Source organism: Elephantulus edwardii, unplaced genomic scaffold, assembly GCF_000299155.1.
Source record: "Elephantulus edwardii isolate Elephantulus edwardi_28Jun2011 unplaced genomic scaffold, EleEdw1.0 scaffold00095, whole genome shotgun sequence".
NCBI lineage: Eukaryota > Metazoa > Chordata > Mammalia > Macroscelidea > Macroscelididae > Elephantulus > Elephantulus edwardii.
The window spans coordinates 10,871,590-10,889,320 of NW_006399845.1; the positions used below are offsets into that span (position 1 = coordinate 10,871,590).

General features: G+C 44.4%; 1 protein-coding gene across 1 annotated transcript in view; it reads left to right on the plus strand.

Annotated features, from left to right (window-relative positions):
• PFDN1 (prefoldin subunit 1) overlaps window positions 1-11,193 on the plus strand; it is a 105,085-nt gene extending 93,892 nt beyond the window's left edge. Inside the window, exon 4 of the mRNA XM_006891163.1 lies at window positions 11,110-11,193. Coding sequence (XP_006891225.1) covers window positions 11,110-11,193 — 84 coding nt within the window. The remainder of the gene's footprint in view (window positions 1-11,109) is intronic.
• Window positions 11,194-17,731: the final 6,538 nt, after the last annotated feature.

Consider the following 17,731-nt stretch of genomic DNA (forward strand, 5'->3'; position numbering starts at 1 on the left):
ATTCCCATTCTTCTCAGTGTTAGCCATAATTTGTTATGACACACACAAATGCCTTTGTATAGTCAGTAAAACACAGGCATTCTTTTGATAGTTTCTGCTTTCCGAAAAGAGCCATCTGACATCAACAGTGATATTCCTGGTGCTATGGCCTCTTCTAAATCCAGCTTGAATATCTGGAAGTTCCCTGTAGATTTATTGTTCTAGTCATTTTTAAATAATATTTACCAAGATTTTGATTACATGTGATAATTAATGATAAGAAGTAAAATTTTTGTCCTGGTACTGCGGTATGTGTATTCTTAAGACATCTGTCACAATTAACTATTGGGTACTTTGCCATTATGAGTCAGATCTTAAAGAGCTGTAGTTTTGTTTGGTTTTTTAAAAGCAAGAGGTGCTGATGTCCACTTCTTCCCCAGCCACCTCTGACGCCACTCTTCCTGAGTGAACATATCCAGTCTGATTTCCAATGTGATCTCATTCTTTTGCTTGATCTATCTACCTGCCTTACCCACATAGTCTCCTGCTTCTTCAGTATATATATTTGTTTGGATGGTTTGTCCTCTTCCTTCCACTTGAAAATACAGTTATTTTTTTCAAGACTAGCCGGTGTTTTATTCTTTGTTCTTTCTTTAGAAATTGTATCCATTCTTACAGCCTTTAAAAACTGCCTGTGTACAAAATTTTTATCACTAGCCCAGACCTCTATCAACTTGCTAATAACTCTACTGACTTTTCTTCTAAACCTGATTCTCCTGCATTCCTTATCTCAGTTAAAGTAACACCATCTAGCCATCATGTAAGGCAGACATGTTGGGAGTTATTCTTGATACCTTACCTTACGAAATCTGATCTCTAATAATGAATTTCTTAAAGTCCTGCTGTTGATTTTCCTCCTAAATAATATCTGCCTGCTCTCTCCATTGCTGTCACTAAGCTGCCATTATCTCTCTCCAAAATTATTGCAGTAGCTTTCTAAAAGATCTCTTAAAATGTATGCTTTTATTCTCTGATTTGGGGCTTTATCAGTCATGTCACAAACTACCATCACCACTCCTGAGAAGAAACAAAAAATAAGTGTGTGCTGCTGTCTAGTCAATTCCAACTCATAGTCACTAAGAAAATAGTAGTTGCATAGTTCCCTGGGATAAATTCACAAAGCTTACTTTGGATACATCTGCCAGCCTTTCATGGCTCATGGGACATTTTGTTGGGAAATTCTGCCCTAATTCATTCTATTTCAACCAGCTTGATATTTTGTTTCCAGTGAAAATTTGATTTCTGCACCTCTTTGCTACAAACTCTGGTGTCTTAGTGGCAAAAAGCCAGGCCACCAGCTGCTCTAAGGGAAGAGGGGCAGTCTCCTCCTGTATGATTAACTGCCTCTGAAAACTTGCTGGAGGGTCAGGTATGGAACTGATGTTCCGACTCTGCGGTACACAACAACAACAACTACAAAATCTTATCAAAATCTTTTAATATTATTAAAGACCTTGCATGATCTGTCATGTGTGAGACCACGCCAGTGTCATCTCTTGTTCCCAAGATAAGAAGTTGATATTTATTCTAAATCTGATGGAAAACCTGGTTTTAAGCAGATGAGAATTCTCATCTGATTCACATATTAAAACTACCTATGACAGATGCCCAGACAAGAGATGGTAGCAGCTTGGTCTAGCATGGTAGCAGAGAGGTATGGATGGAAAGAAGACTATGGTTTGAAGCTGCATTGGTGGGCATGTTAACAAAAATTGCTGATGAGTTGGCAGGATTTAAGGAAAAGAATAACACCAATACAAACCACACCCAGAATGGCATTTACATACTTTGGTTTTATAATTGAGCAGTTGGATGAATGTTGATACCGTTCACTGAGGTAGGAGAGTCAGAGAGAGGGATGTTGTGGTGAATGTACACCAACTATATTTGCTTTAGACCTCGTTAAGCTTGACTTTGAAGAGGATAGATTTTATGAGAAATTGTGTTTTCTGATGTAGTGGAATTCAGGGTTAGAGATAAATGTGGAGGTCATAGTAATATCTGAAGCTGTGAATCTAGAGGAGAGTGTCTAAGAAAGTTTCCAGAAGGAGAGGAGAGAAGTACTCTATAGACAAGCTGCTTAGAAAAGACCAACATTTACAAGTATAAGGAAGAGGCTGACAAAGGAGAACTGAATAGGACTGGCCAGTAACATGGGAGGTAAATTGGTTTGGTATCATGGAAACTGAAAAAAGACAGTATTTCAGAATTAGTGTTGAATGCTATTGGGTGAGAGGTTGAATAGAGAAGTAACCACAGGAATGGCAGCACAGAACCTTGGTGAGACAGGTCACTTCAGTAGAGTGGGTGGAAGCATGATTGATGAAGTCTAGGGTACAAGTGGGAGAGGAAGTAGAGGCAACAACTGAAAAAGAATTAAAATGTTTTACTCCGAAGGGGAGGAGAGAAACAGGACAGAACCTCCAGGGGAATATAAGGCCAGGAAAGGCTTTTTTAAAGGTTTGCTTTACTGTTTTAGATGGAATTCTCTAGAGATACAAAAATAATGAGGTTTACATATCTACCCACATGCCCTTATGTTATTGTTTTTAATGTGCCTTTAGGTTGGAACCAACTCATAGCTGACCCTCCAGTAGGTTTTCAAAGGCTTTAAATTACCTTGGATGAGATTACCCACCTTTCTCTTGTGGAGCAGCTGGTAGGTCCAAAGTCAGGTTAGACATCAGGCTAAAAGGCTCCTGACTTTTACAGCTGCAGGGGCAGATGAACCCAAGATTGGTAGGCAGTGTGGCAGGCTGCTGGCTCAATTCCAAAAGAATTGGAGGACAGATGTAGGATCCAGATTGAGCAAAGAGCAGGTGAACTTTCCCAGGTGTGTGTGGGTGTGTGTGTGTGTATTCAGTGTAGAGTGCATCTCTTCTACCTCTAAGGGAACTTCTTTTGAATTGACTGGCTACTCATAGCAGATCTCATCATCAAAGTGATGACATTGTATGTCAAGGAAATGATGTTAGATGTCTTCAAAAGATAACTGAGGGATTGAAGCATGAGCCATGCAGGTGGGGATGGAATGTATACCCAAATGAAAGGCTTGGATTTTAATAGGAGCCAGAGCTGTTCTATTTTAATAATAGGAAAAGATAAAAAGTAGTTGTAGGTGTAGGTGCAAAGAAGATAGAATTCTCATCAAACGGCTTTTGTTTTCTCAGTGAAATTAAGATAGACTCATTTGCTAAGAAGAGGGAAGGGAGTGTAGGAAATTGGAGAAGTTAAGAAAAAATATAAAAATTATTGTGGAGAGCAGACAAGTGAACTGTTGTTGTTGTTGTTATGTGCCGTCAAGTCGCTTGCGACTCATAGCAACCTTGTGTACAACAGCCCTAAACTCTGCTCTGTCCTGTGCCATTCACACACTGATACACCCATCCCGATTACCCCAGTCAGTGAATCAGTCCACCTCATAGAGGGCCTTCCTCTCCTGCGCTGTCCTTCCACCTTCCCAGACATGATGTCCCTCTCCAAGGACCCTTCCCTCCTTACAACATGTCCAAATTATGTCAGACAACACGCAGAATCCTTGCCTTCAAGGAGCAGTCTGGTTTAAACCTCTCCAGGATGAATGTTTTCTTGGCAGTCCATGGTATATTCAGTACTCTTCTCCAGCACCACAGCTCAAAGGCATCAGTTCTTCTATCCTCCTTAGTCATTGTCCAACTCTCTGTTTCATAACAAGTGATTGCAAAGACCATAGCCTGTATCAGATGCACCTTAATCTCCAGACTGACACCATTGTTCTTCAGTACCCTGGAGAGGTCCCTAACAGCAGACTTTCCCATCGCAGTACATTTTTTTATTTCCTGGCTCCTGGTGCCAAGAGTGATGATTGTGGAGCCAAGCAGACTAAAGTTAACAATCTCAGTCTTTTCATTATCCATCCTGATGCTGCCAATTGGTCCAGTGGTGAGAATCTTTGTCTTCTTGACATTGAGCCTCAATCCGTACTGAAGGCTGCAATCCTTGACCCTCTGCAGCAAAATATTGAATGCCCATTTGAAATTCATTGCCTTGAGTAAAGTATAGTCATAGACACGAAGTGTTGAGATGTTTGCCTTTAACTAGAGATGGAATTTTGCCTGGCAAACCAAGAGAAAAGGTGAGGAGAAAAGAGTATTTTTAAGAGGAATAAATAATAACTAATGAACTGTGGGAACTAAGTTAACTAGGTAAGAGGGGGAAGTGGGTATGAGAGCATAATGGCTAATGAGGAACTTGTCTTTGAGTGATGAGGGTGCAGAAATGTAACAGTTAAACCATGATTTTCTAACACATAATGAATGACAATGATTGTATGAAACACAATGTGAATGAAGGATAGTGTGAAACACAGTGTATACAAATTTTGTATGTAAACCAGTGCAAAATAAAAATAAAAAATTAACAAGACTGCATAGAAATAGTGGTAGTGGTGGTGGTGCTTGAAGCTGACCTTTCAGAGGTAGAGGTGGTGACAGGATCTAGAGGTGACTGGGTTTAGGTCGATTTGAACCATTAGAGGTGCATAATCTTTTGGTTAGCAGCACAACATGCTATGAACTAAGCCACCAGCAAACTGTACTTACCAGTCATAGGCCAGATTTAGCCAGCTGCCTGTTTTAGAAGTAAAGATTTTGTATTTTGGTATTCTTGGGTTTTTAAAAACCATTCTCATTGACTTAAACCACATCGTTTTGGTTACCTATTGCCCTTGACAGATTTTGCCTAGAGTTTGATAGTTGTAACAGAGACCAACTTGAAGAGCTGAAAACATTTACCATCTGGCTTCTTAGAAAGTTTACTGGCTTTTGCTTTAAAACAGTTGTTCTCTAACTTGAATGTTTATCAGAATCACCTAGAAACAAACAAACACAACCAAACCCACTGTGGCTGCTGGTACCTGTAAGACAAAGCAGCACTGCCTCGTAGCTTTTGAGACTCTAAACTTATGGAAGAGGCTGCCTCGTCTTTCTCCAGGGAACAGTAGGGTCCTGACTGTCAAGATTTTGGTTGACTTTACCACACGTGGAATGCTTTACCAAAGCACCGTATGATTCTTAGAATTACCCAGGCATATCTTCTGTCGAATCATTCCCAACTCATAGTGATCTTCTGTTGGGTTTCCAAGGGTGTAACTTGGCAGATTCAGACCACTTATCCTTCTGTTAGCAGCTGAATATGTCATGCTTCACCACCAGAGCTCTGTGCAGGGCTGGAAAAGCCCATATTGCTGGGCTTCACCCCAGTGTCCAGTTCAGAGATTGGGTAGGGCTTGAAGATGTGCATTTCTAGCACATTCATTAGGTGATGCTGCTGATTTTGTGAACCCAGGGACCACCCGAGAGCCTTTGCTGTAGGCGTTTAAGATGGTGATCAGGTTCCTTAATATTCTCTGAGCCAAATTTCTCTACCTCCCTCACTTGATAGGGTTGTGCCACAGTTGACTCTGCTTAGCCACTAGCTTGCTTTCTAATTCATCTGTCCCTGTTTAATGTATTCTCTTTTGTCTGGGACTTAAATAAAGCAGTATGTTCAGGAAAGATAGTAGGGGGAGAGTTCACCTAAATCCCAGGTGGGTTGAAGAGTTAAATAATGTTGTGTCTGGGAGAAAAATTTATATATATTTTGGGTCCTTGGTATTAAATGGTTGAGCAGTGTAGTAGTTTGTTTTGGGCAGACTGAGTTGGGCTAGACAGCTGGCCTGTGAACAGAGGTGGAATTTGGGAGTTTGATTGCATATAGTAGCAGTGTCAGATTCTCTTACCAGGTAAAAGGACACCTGCAAGGTAAATGACATCATTGCTCAGCTAACCACCCTATTGCCCCATCCTTCACCAGAAGACCTCTGAAGCTGTTTCTAAGGTAGTTTCTGAAAGCTGCAGACTGGTAATCCTTTCTTAGATTTCTCTGTATTCTCTGCCTCCACGGTCACCCAGCCATAGTGGAGCAGTTAGTTACCTTCTACCCTAGTTGTGTCCTTATCTTTGAAATGGATTCACCCAGATGAGTTCATGGAGTGTGCGTGTCTTAGGATCAGTTTTACTGTAGCTTCAGACTCCGGCCAGTTTGCCTGCCCTGGTGGCACTGCAGGCTAAGTGTTGTGCTGCTAGCCAAACAATCAGTGGTTTTTCTCCAGCAGCCACTGTGTGGAAGAAAGATGAGGCATTGTGTTTACATAAATATTTACGAGCTTGGAAACCCTGTGAGGGCAGTTATCTGCTATACTGTAGAGCTGCTCCTTGGGAGAAAGCTGGGCATTTTCCTTCTGTGCGATTTACTGCCTCTGAAAACCTCCTGGAGGTTCAACTGTGGGTCAGGTCTGACTTGATGGCACATAACAACATAGAGTCACTAAGAGTCAGAATTGACTTGGTGGCACAGGTGGGTTTATGTCCTCTGGTGGCTGCTCTGCCCAACTGGGTGATGATGGCCTGGGCCTTGCACTTTCAGACCTTGGTTCTGTGCCCATGTCAGTCTCATTTCCCTTCCCACCTTCTCTAACTGCGCCCCCTCATGGCCTTTCTCATTTCCCCCTTCTTGTTTCCTGTGGCTAAAGCCTTCTCAACCTTCCGTGAATTCTTGGTCTCTGGCTAACTTCCCCGTTGTGGTCAGCTGGCACCTCTAGGCAAACGGAAAAGAATTGGGCTGGTGGTGCAGTGGTTGTTAACCCGGTCAGCATTGTGAATTCACCAGCTGGCACACAGGAGAAAGATGTGGCAGTCAGCACCAATAAAGACAGCTTTGGAAACTGTGGGGCAGTTCTGCTCCCTGCTTTATTTAGGGTAGCCATGAGTGGAATTGAAAAGAAAGCAGAGGGTTTAGTTTGGTTTGGCAGGGTCTTGATTTAAAGGTGTAGAGGAGAAAGTAAGAAGATGATCTTTGCCTCAAGTTTGTGATAAATGGTAGAGATTGAGAGATGAGCAGTGTCTGGAAAGAAGTATGCTAAACTCCTGGTCACAGATGTGAGGCTCAGAGCAGGTCTGTAAGGTTGCAGGCAGATCTCAGGCCTTGGGGCAAGAAGGCTGTGCTCTCAGGCCTTGTCAAAGGCCCTGACATCGGGCGGGAGGGCTGCTTTCCTCTTCCCCAAGTTCCATTTAATGGTTTTATTTGTTTGGTCTTTAAGACACGTTTGTTTGAAGACAGTTTGTGAGGCGAAAGAAAAATTGGAGGGTGAAGATACAATAGCATTGTCCAAATCTTACTGAATAACAAAGAAGGAAACTAGTAGAAAAGGAAAAGGAGAGACAAAGTTCTAAGAAGAGGGAGAGAGAGAGAGAGTTACAAGATGTTACAAGAGTGTTACAGGAGCTTATTTGAGATGTTGTGTCATGTCAGAAAACTCTTAGAGGCTCGAGCTGCCTTCTTTTGTGAGAGGATGAGAATCAAACACCAGCTCCCCAGTCTGACTCCAGAACAAAGAATGGTACTGATGAGCAGTAAGTCCAGCAATGCCATTCCCCGGCAGCTTAAGCCCCACAGGAAATCCGAGGATTTCAGGTCAGGACAAGGTCCCACAAGAATGTCCCCACAGCCAGAGCTTTGTGGTTCAGTGTCACCACAGGATTTCTTAGGGGACATGTTCTGGGGGAAATTGCACAATGAGACAGCAAGATGTTACATTGAGGACAATAGATGCCTTGCCAGGACTCCTGTGTGTGTGTGTGGGGGGGGGGGGGGAATCGGGTTTAAAGCTCCCCCAGAGTTGCAGGTTAGTCAGAGAGTTAGCTGAGAGCAAGTCAGTCAGGGCTTTGTGGCGTTGAAAAACAAGAGCTTCAAACTGGTTCATTCTGGTTTGACCCCGTTAGAATCTTCATTTCCATTTTGATAATACAACCAGAATCTGTATTTTAACAAGAACCCTGTGTGATTCTTATCTTGCTATCACTTTTCATTTTCTCTCCAGATGTATTGTTGCTGTTACTAGGTATCCTCAGTTAGTTCCAGCTTAGTGACCCTGTCCACCCACAGTTGTTGCTCCAGTCCTGTCCATCTTCACAGTTGCTGTTCTGTTTGAGTCCCTTGTTGCTGCCACTGTTTTCAATCTGTCTCATAAAGAGTCTTCCTCATTTTTCATTTACACACACACCCCCTTCCCATGCATGAGCTCCCTCTCCAGGACTGCTCTCTCCTGATAATGTGTATTAAGTATGTGAAACAAAGTCTCACCATCCTTCTAAAAGCATCTGTCATACCTCTTCTAGACGACTTTGTTCCTTCTCTAGTAGTGCTGGGTGTTTTAATACCTGAATGCATCGGTTCTTCATCTGTCTTCTTACCTGTTGTCTAAGCTTGAAACTACCAGCTAGGAATATGGGCAGTCTCTTCCCACAAAGATATATAACCCAGGAAACCCAATGGCGAGTTCTGTGATTTGGGACTAACTCAACCAGTAATGGGATTGGGGGGATCTTGTTAAAATGTAGACTCTGGTTGATTATATTTGGAGTGGAAACTCACCAGAGGGATTGAACTAGAATGAACAGATTCAAAGCCTTCCTAGAAAAAGTATTCTTTTTACTCTGAGATGGGAAGTCTTTGGAGGCTTTTAAAACGACAATGTGTGAAGATAGCAAATAGAGGGTGGGTATGTTTAAGGAGAGTGGTTAGCAAGCTGTTGGATTAAAGTCAGATTCTGGTTATGGTGTGAGATACCGCAATAGTGCCATTAGGGTTTATTGATCAGTAGGCTGTCAGACTGAAGAAGCAGCATTTCTTTCTTGGATGACACTAAGCATTGTCAGGAATGGAGTTGTGTGTCCAGAGAGTTTGGAATGGAGTCCAAAGATTTTCTGGCTTGACTGAGTTTTAGAAAGAAATTGTCCTTTATCCTTTCTGATGTTGTCATTTGTATCTGGGTTAATTTTGGGCACACAGGCCTCTGCAGTGTAGTGTGGTCACAAGCTACAGCTGGACCTTAGGGCCAGTGAATTTATGCTAACGAGGAAGAACACGTCAGAAGTTGGGATGGTGACATCGACTTACGGTTACTGGATTGTGCACTTAGAAGCTGTTGAATTGCTGTGTGTTTTACTATGCATATGCTCATCAACAGAATCACCAACATTTTTTTAAAAAGTAGAAAATTTCCAGCAGGATAGCTTTGTGAGTCCTTTGGAAGCTGCCATGGACCCTGACTCCAGAAGCAACTCCCATTTCTGGTTCCTTGGTCTTGATGGATTAAGAGGGTCTTGTGATCTTAGATATGCTTGGAGACGGGAGAAATGATGAGATAGGCTGAAAACAGACCTCATTTCTTTAGGAGTGCCCTGGGTTTCAATTTTAAAACAGAATCACAACCTGAATTTATTGTCTAAGGTATCCCTTTCCCCTGAACAAACCAAAACCCAAAGCTTAACCTTCCACACTACCAGGTCTCCCAGAGGCCTGGAAAGTAGGGCAGAACAGCCACTGCTGACGTCCCAGTTTATGGTTTCACCAGCTGTGGTGCAGCAGACTGGCCCAACTCTGGCGGGGGCAGAAGCGGAGCCCCGGTGCTCGATGCTCCCCTTTGTGCACTCCCCATACATGTGCATTCTTGAGGAGTGAGTCAGGAGTTATTAGTATTTGCCTCTTTTTTAAGTCCCCACAAGTAAAGTCTAAGGGTTGTTTATCAAAGGAAGTTTAAGTTTCCACTCTGATATCACAAGGATAGGACTTTATCAGGTTAGCAGTATAATTAAACAGAATTCCCTAGCAACAGTACAGTTGTGGCCATCAAACTGTTATGATCTCTGTGAGTCGTTTATGGAGCTCCTGGAGTGATGTAAGAAATGTGTAAGAAGGGCAGATGGGAGATGAGTAAAGAGGCATGACTCTTTCTAGTGTTAAGGAAATTTGACATTAGAAGACAAACAGGAATCAGAGTTTCACAGTCTGGGTAAGGGTTTAAGTATGCCACATTTTGCACCTGTTGGAAAAAACCTTTTACATGTATGATTGACTCTCTGGACCCAGAGTGGTCGTGTTAAAGATGGGTGTGTAGAGGAGCACCAGAGGTTTAATAGTGAAGGGTTTGGGGGATAAGGGATGATTAATTCCCTTTTCCCTCTCAGAGATTGGGGTTCCCAAGCAAGACACAGTGAATTATAGTTCACCTGCCACGTTCCCCAACATTTTCCTGACCTCCCCAGATAGAGTGAGTACTTCAGTGATCGAACTGAGTCTTCAGCTACTGGGGTGAAGGGTGTGGGGGAGAGAGAACGACACAGACTACAGACCGGCCAGGCTCTGCTTCACAGGCTCCAGTTGTGGCGAAGACAGTCTAACCCTGAGAGGAGGGAATTACCTTAACTATTCTCAGAGCAAGGATAGTAGTCCTCAAAAAGGAACCCTTGATTTTGTCAGCCACAACTCTACCCTCAGTCAGCGCAGGGACCATGTGAAGCCATCATGACTCTGGGGTGACCACATGGTAGGTAACAGATGGACATTATTTCCTTTGACTAATCTTTTGTAATCTGGTTCAGACGTGGTTTCTGAAAGTAGTTCTTTGTCTAAGAGTTTTCATGTAGGACTCAGGTAGGGGGTTGAGGGGTGAGTGTCTAAAAAGTCTGCTGTACTCAATTGTGTCTTGGGGTCCAGGCAGGTCCGACCCTGACTCATCTGTGCCTGAGTATGTCACAGGTGAGTCCCCAGCCTGTGGGATGGAGTAGCATCCACTGAGTTATGTAGCAGCAGCACTCGTAGCTACAGGCGTCTGGCCCAAACTATGGAAAACCTTGAGAGGAGACAGTCTGTTATGGGACAGGAACTTTGTCCTGGAATTTCCTGGCCTTTGTCTGTCTGCTATAACTTCATGTACTGAGACGTCTGTTTTTAGAGTCTGCTTCCTTCTGAGGGAAGAGTGCTAGTCTTCCACTGAGCACTTCTGCTTCCTGTCCAAACCCACCTCTTCCCTCTGCTGGGGGTCCTTCCTCCAGGACTGGGGAGAGGGACACTGGACAGATGTGTACTTAGCTTCCCTTGGAAGTCAGTGGCTCAAATGGAGACGCTATAACTATTGGGCACAAGAGCTGCCTTTTTGTCATCCTGTCCCTCTCACCCTGGTCCTAACCTCGTTGCTTTCTCACATTGCAGCAGAAGAAATCATACCTTGAACGGAGTGTGAAGGAGGCTGAGGACAACATCCGGGAGATGCTGATGGCACGCAGGGCCCAGTAGGCGGCCATGAGGAGAAAGCCCCCCACGGGACCCCTCGCAGGCTCCTGTGGAAGGGGAGCCTCTGCTCTGCCCTGGTGGACACCAGCCAGTTGACCTCATCACTGCACTCTTTATACATGGCCCCGAGTTCCTCACAGATTCCAGCCCTCTATTTCTGACCCTGGCTCCTCCGCAGGACACTGTTCTCTCCTGGGATGCAGGGTGAGCTCCCAGGAGAGAGGAGGCAGGAGCCATGCAGGCAGAACTTGCCTGACCCCACTCCTGGCACCATGCTGGCCAGATCAATAAAGGCATCTGCCCCACTCTGCTGTCTGCCTTGTTTGAGGTTGTGAACAGAGACCTGAGAAGCCATGGCCAGCTTTGTGCCTCAACTCCTCCAGTCAATCTCCTTGGCTGAGTCCCCATCCCTTGCTTGGAAGCCAGCCCTTCCTTGGCAATTAGGATCTTGCCCATTTCCTCTTCTGGTTGTTTTAATTCTCAACTTTTAAGCTTCCATGTATATATATTGATGATGACTGCCGAGGTATAACTGCATATAAATGAAAAGGACAGTCTGTCTAAAGATTCTTTCTCCTGCTGTTTCCCAGAGATTCCAAAAGAAAATTCCATAATAAAGTAGCAGTACCTCCAAGGATGTCTCCCTTAGGCCAGTATCATGAGGTGTGGACATCATCAGCCGGCTGTCTCCTGGGCCTGGGGACAGTGCTGTGCCGAGCTGGCTTGTGCTGCTTACAGGAGCCAGTGAACACGTTTTCAGAAATTTTGTTGCAAGCCAGCTGTTAAAATGCAGCCAATTATTATGTAAATTTACAATGAAATGATATTAAAGACAAGGATAATATTTAAAATACATCTCTTCCTAATTATTTTCTATATTGTACTTTGTTAATGAGTTCTGTTGTATGTGGGTGGTAAAATCAAACTGGTGCTCTTGCACTGCTCATCCTAGTTCTACTCGCGGACTGCAGAAATCAAGACATGCTACACTGTGACTTAAAAAAAAAAGCAGATAGGTAAACATTTATCTGCCCGCCACTCTTTGGCCTGGGTGAGCGGTGGGGTGGGGGCGGGGCTGGCCAAGAGACAGTTGTTGGCGTCTCCTCTTAAGGTGCAGGGCGAGGAAGCCGGCTGGCTGCTGCAGTAGCTCTGCCACCCAGTGGCCAAAGCAGAGATGGACAACTGGGCTGATATTTGCATGAGGAAGACAGTTGCCTCTTATCAGGGCAGCTAGAGTTGAGTTCATGAAGAAGTGTCCATTACACTTCTTCATGAAGAAGTTAAGAGTGACTTGGCTAGCCTTACTAGCTTATAAACAAGCTAGTACGATGTGCCCTTTCCTACAGGGAACACGGAGGCATTTCTTCAGATAGAGCCACGCTTTGTCCTGTGAGTGTGCATGTTACTGAAAACAGAGGGGCAGCAGGAGAGGAACACCCAGGGTCTGACCCTGAAAAGAGGTGCCCTAGGCTCTGTGAGGGTATAGCTCCCTGGTGAATGCACGTCCAGAAAGGTCCTGCCTCCCTGACATACCTACACTACTTGTGTAACACAGCACCAGAGTGGGAGGTGAATAGGTTCCTCTTAAGGTACTGAACCATCTCTGAACAACTTAGACTCCAGAAAGTACCTGGAGAACTTGGGACTTGGGTGGGCACATGAGTAATTAAAAAGGTTAATGTATCCAGGAGGCACACAGCAGCACAGACCAGGGGTTTAGGATCAATCTGGAATAACAGACGACTGAGGTTTGGATCAATTTATTGAAACATACAAGGTGCTAGCAGAGAAATCATTCAGTGGTGTATTACATCTTAATTTTAAAGTTATAAATACACGTATCATAAGCCTTTGGCCAAAACAAGAGTCATTTAGCACATTCATTAAAGACCAGTAAGAACTGGATTTTGAACATTAAAAAGATCAAGTCACTGAATTAACAGCAGCAACCCCTACTAATCTAGAATCCCACTGAGTTGAAGGTAGAGGTGCCCTGGCAGAGCTAGTCATTTGTTACAGCAATCAGAAGAGGTGAGGGCAGGCACACTCGTCAGCAGTGACGGCATTTCTGGCAGGGCAGGAGGGCTGAGTAGGTCAGGTGAGCATGTCCCAGAGACAGCAGCAACAGAGGGCAGTCCAGCAGGCTGTGAGGCAGGTGGAGGAGTCCAGGTCATCCCTTCTTTGGTCTTCTACCACATACACTGGAAGAAGGGAAAGACAGTGAGGAGGAGCCAGTACAAAGCCCATGCCTACCGCACAGCCCCCTGCCCGAGAAGGCGCCTGTGACTGACAGCCTGCTAGCGGACTGCATACAGTTTTTGCTATACTACTGCTTATTGCTGGAGGAAAGGTGACTCATCATCTAGTCTAGTCGGGGCTAAGAGCACACTGTTCCCTGTGGGGACAAGCACTAAGAAAGCTATAGAACAGCCTTACTCAAGGCAGCTAGAATTAAGACAGGAAATGCCCATTGCTGGAGTTGGCTAAAACCCCTTCTTGGCTTAAGAACCTACAAGGAGCCTAGAGGGGTGGTGGTTTTGTTTTGTTTTTCCAGATAAAGCTAACCCACACATCAGTGACCAGAAGTAAGATTGAAGAAGAGGTTTGATGGCCCAACAAAATAACCAGGAAACCCTCATTTTTCCTGAGTGGAGAGTGCACAGTAACAGAATGTGCCCCAAACCTGTATACTCTGATGAGCAAAGCCCTCAGCACCAAAGCAATAAAGGAAGCAAAATGAAAAAACCAGGTCACACGGGATGGGGAGCGATGCCTGTGCTGTGTCCCTGCATTTCTGCTTTTCCACAGAGTGCTCTAGAGGATAAAGCCTGAGTGCTGTCAGGGCTAAGTGCTCCATTAAGAGAGATGGGTGTGAAAAATCCACAGGTCAGAGACCCCAACCATACAGCCTCTATTCTTGGACACACTTAAAATGGCTGATGGGAGGATCTGTATCCTAAATCTTAAATCCTGTATCTTAAATCTCAAAACCACCATAAGCATCAAGCTTAAAACAGTGAGAATGTTCAACTTTTCTAGAGCTCATGAATGCATATTACTCTTATAAATTAAACTAATCCTTTGGCAACTTTTGTTTTGTTTCTATTTCTGGTTTGGCATCTATTTTTGTTCCTCCTCTAGGCAGCTCCTCTGCAGCCTGCCATAGTAGCTAGAATGTGATGGGTGGTAGCTTTTTAAAGCACAGCAGAGATTGTGAGGATGATGGACGGGGCACATTCGGTTGTATGCGGGCTCATTATGAACCTACATGGTGACTGCAACAATGGGCTCAAGTGTGTCAGAAATGATGGTTCAGGAAAGGACAGGGTTCAGATCTGTTGTTCATGAGGTCACTAGGAGTTGTGGTCAATGTGACAGCACCTGACAATATAACAGCCACCCTCAAGGCCACATGTTAGATGCCGTTGAGTCAGTTATTGCTCACAGCGACGGACCCTCTCTACAACAGAACGGCACACTGATCCTGTACCGTCTTTCCTAACTGTTGCAGCCATGGTGTCATTTCATTGTTTTCCTCTTTTTCTCTGACCCTCTACCTGCATGAGACAAAATCTTGCCACCTTTTTTTTTGGTGGTGATGGGAACCACCTTCATTTCTAAGAGGCAACATGTTGTTCGTTCTCCTGGAAGTCTATGATAGTCCACATTCCCTAAGACTGTAATTCAGGGGAATCCTGCTTTGGTCTTACTGATCCAGCTTTTGCATGCATAGAAATGGAATGGAAATACCCTGGCTTGGGTCCTCAGTCTTGCTGCTAATGAAGTCTTTTGTATCACATCTACCCAGTGCTAGATGCCATCCAGTTTGCTGCTTGGAAAGGCATTGCAGACCCGAGTAAAATGAAATACTTCACAACTTCAGTTGTTTGTTTATCATGATGCAGCTTACTATCCAGTTGGGGGGGGGGGTTTAAGATGTATACGCTTTTTCCATACTAATGTCTTTTATATTCTTAGAGTCTTTTTATAGTCTTCAATAATTGTTCCAGATCCTTTTTGCTTTCATTAAACAAAGTTGTGCCATGTGCATATACAGGCTGTTACTAGGTCTTCCTCCCTCCATTCTTCTTCATTTAAATTAATGTCTTAGATTATTTGCTCAGCACAGATTAAGTATGGTGAAAGGATACAATCCTGATGCACACCCTTCCTGATTTTAAACCATGTGGTATTGTTCCATTCCAACACTGCCTCTTTTAGTTTATATATAGGTTTGGCATGAGCATAATTAAAGATTTTAGAATTCTCATTCTTAAATATTACATATAAATTCTTTCATCCATAAATGTCTTTGTTAAGTCTTTGCTTTTCAGCCAAGATCCATCTGACATCAGCAATGATATCCTTCCTTCCACAGTCTCTTCTGAATCCAGCCTGAATATGTAGCAGTCCTGTTGATGTACTACAACTGTTTTTTAATTATCTTCAGCATAACTTTGTGATATTAATGGTATTCTATAATTTCCACATCCTGTTGAACCATTTTCTTTGAAATAAGCAAGAAGCCATCTTCCAGATTGTTTGGCACAGACATGTAGTAGAATGCTTCCTGAATTAAAAGTCCCTTTGTTAAAGTATGTCAATTGGTATTCCATCAGTTCCTAAGTCTTGTTTTTTTTCCAAGTGCTTTCAGTGCAGCTTGGACATCTTCCTTTAATACCACTGGTTACTAATTAAAGCTATCTCCTGAAATGGTTGAATGTCGATTTATATTTTTTTTAATACTCCTTGTGTTCTTTCCATTTCTTTTGGATACATTTTTTTCTCTTTTATTATTAATATTAATTTCAATGTCTTTTGGATACATTTTACGCTGACACCACGAAAGCACCTCTTCCTCAGCAGTATTAGAAGTGCATCCTAACAGAGTGCCTCGTCCTGTACTGTGTCAGTGTTCTGAGGCTATTCATAAGGTTTTCACTGGCCAATTTTAAAAAAAATTATACTCATTTTAATCTAGAAGTTCTGCTGAAACTTGTCCACCCTGGATCACTGCTGACATCTGAAATAATTAGTGCAAAGCTTCCAGCATCACAGCAACATCTAAGCCACCACCCAAAGACAGACAAACCAATGAGTGTGGGGAGGGCACATGGCCACCCTTCATGGAACTCGGCACCCTAGTTCATCTCTTCCGCAACACTAGAGTTGGATGGAATGATCCCACCACCCAGAAAACTTGGTCAGAGAGGAGTCGATGACCTGTTCTAAGGACGCAAAGTATGACTGTCTGACACTATCTTCACAGTAACCTTGAACTAGGTATTATCATTACTATTTGACAAGGAACTTAAGGTATAAGAGGCAGCCTTGTTCAAGCCCAGAGGCAGTGTTAGCACACACGTGATCAGGGTTACAGCACATATCTGTACTACTACACCAGCCACAGCTCCACACCACTGCTGGTCTAGGTACAGCAATTCCTGTGGTTTCCTGCTTCTGAGCTGGTAGAAGCCCCTCCTTTGCCAACTCTGGACCTGCCCACTTGATTGGTTTGCAAGTCTTCGTGGGACTAGGACCAGAGAGCCAGACCCAGGAGGCTGCTGTGTGAGAGTCCTCGGCCACTGTCACTGCAGCGTCCACAATGTGCCATACACTGCACCACAGTCTTCACAAAGTCCCACAGGCTGCCCGCCGCCTCCTCGCTGCCACCTTCCCCAGACACCCAGCACCTGGCACGGGGAGTGGGAGGACCAGCGGTGCCTCCTGTCGGACTGCTGGCCAGAAGCCGCTCAGCCAGGGAAGGAACATGGTCCCAGTCATGCCTCTAAAACCTTTTCTCTAGTTTGTCCCCACTGCGACTTCTCTCTCACTACAAAGCCTGAAACCTGGGGAATGAGGAACTCCGTGCCCACGTGCCCCTAACAGTACTTACAGAGGTAGGGAAATAATCATTTAGTGACTCCAGAACATGAGTTTCTAATGAGGGAGATGTGTCACCCCTGATGGGTGGCAAACCTGTGACTACTTGAGAAGCAAGTCAGTTGTTTTCTGGAGCATTTTTGCTTAATCATTTTTCTTCAATGAGCTTTGGACAGAACCCCTAGCCCCAAGGCACCGCTCCTATCCCACTCCACTGGCCCTCCTGCCCCAGCAGGCTGCTGGGAGGATTGGGAGTAGGGTAGGAAGGCTTGACCTGAGTGTCCTTCCCCTTTCAATCACTCAAAGGAGGGGTGACTTGTCTAGGATTAGGCGCTGAGGAAGGCCTTCCAGTACCTGCTATTGGACCCCCGATACTAAGATGCTCACTCTGTAAAGTCCAAGGTGTATCTACAGAGATCATTACTGCTTCCATCTTAGTTCAGCCACCTGTCTTCTCCACCCACAATGGGGGGGCCTCTGCCTGAGATGACCTGGGCCCAGATGCTCAGGAAGGCCCGGGGAAGCCTTGGTTCTTTGGTGCAGAGCAGCCCTGGGAGTTGCTGAGCAGCCTCTGGCAGAGAAGACAGATGGGAGATGCTTGCTTCTGCCTGTCCAAGCCCTGGGGTCTTCCTCTCTGGGGAAGCACTGCCACTGAATG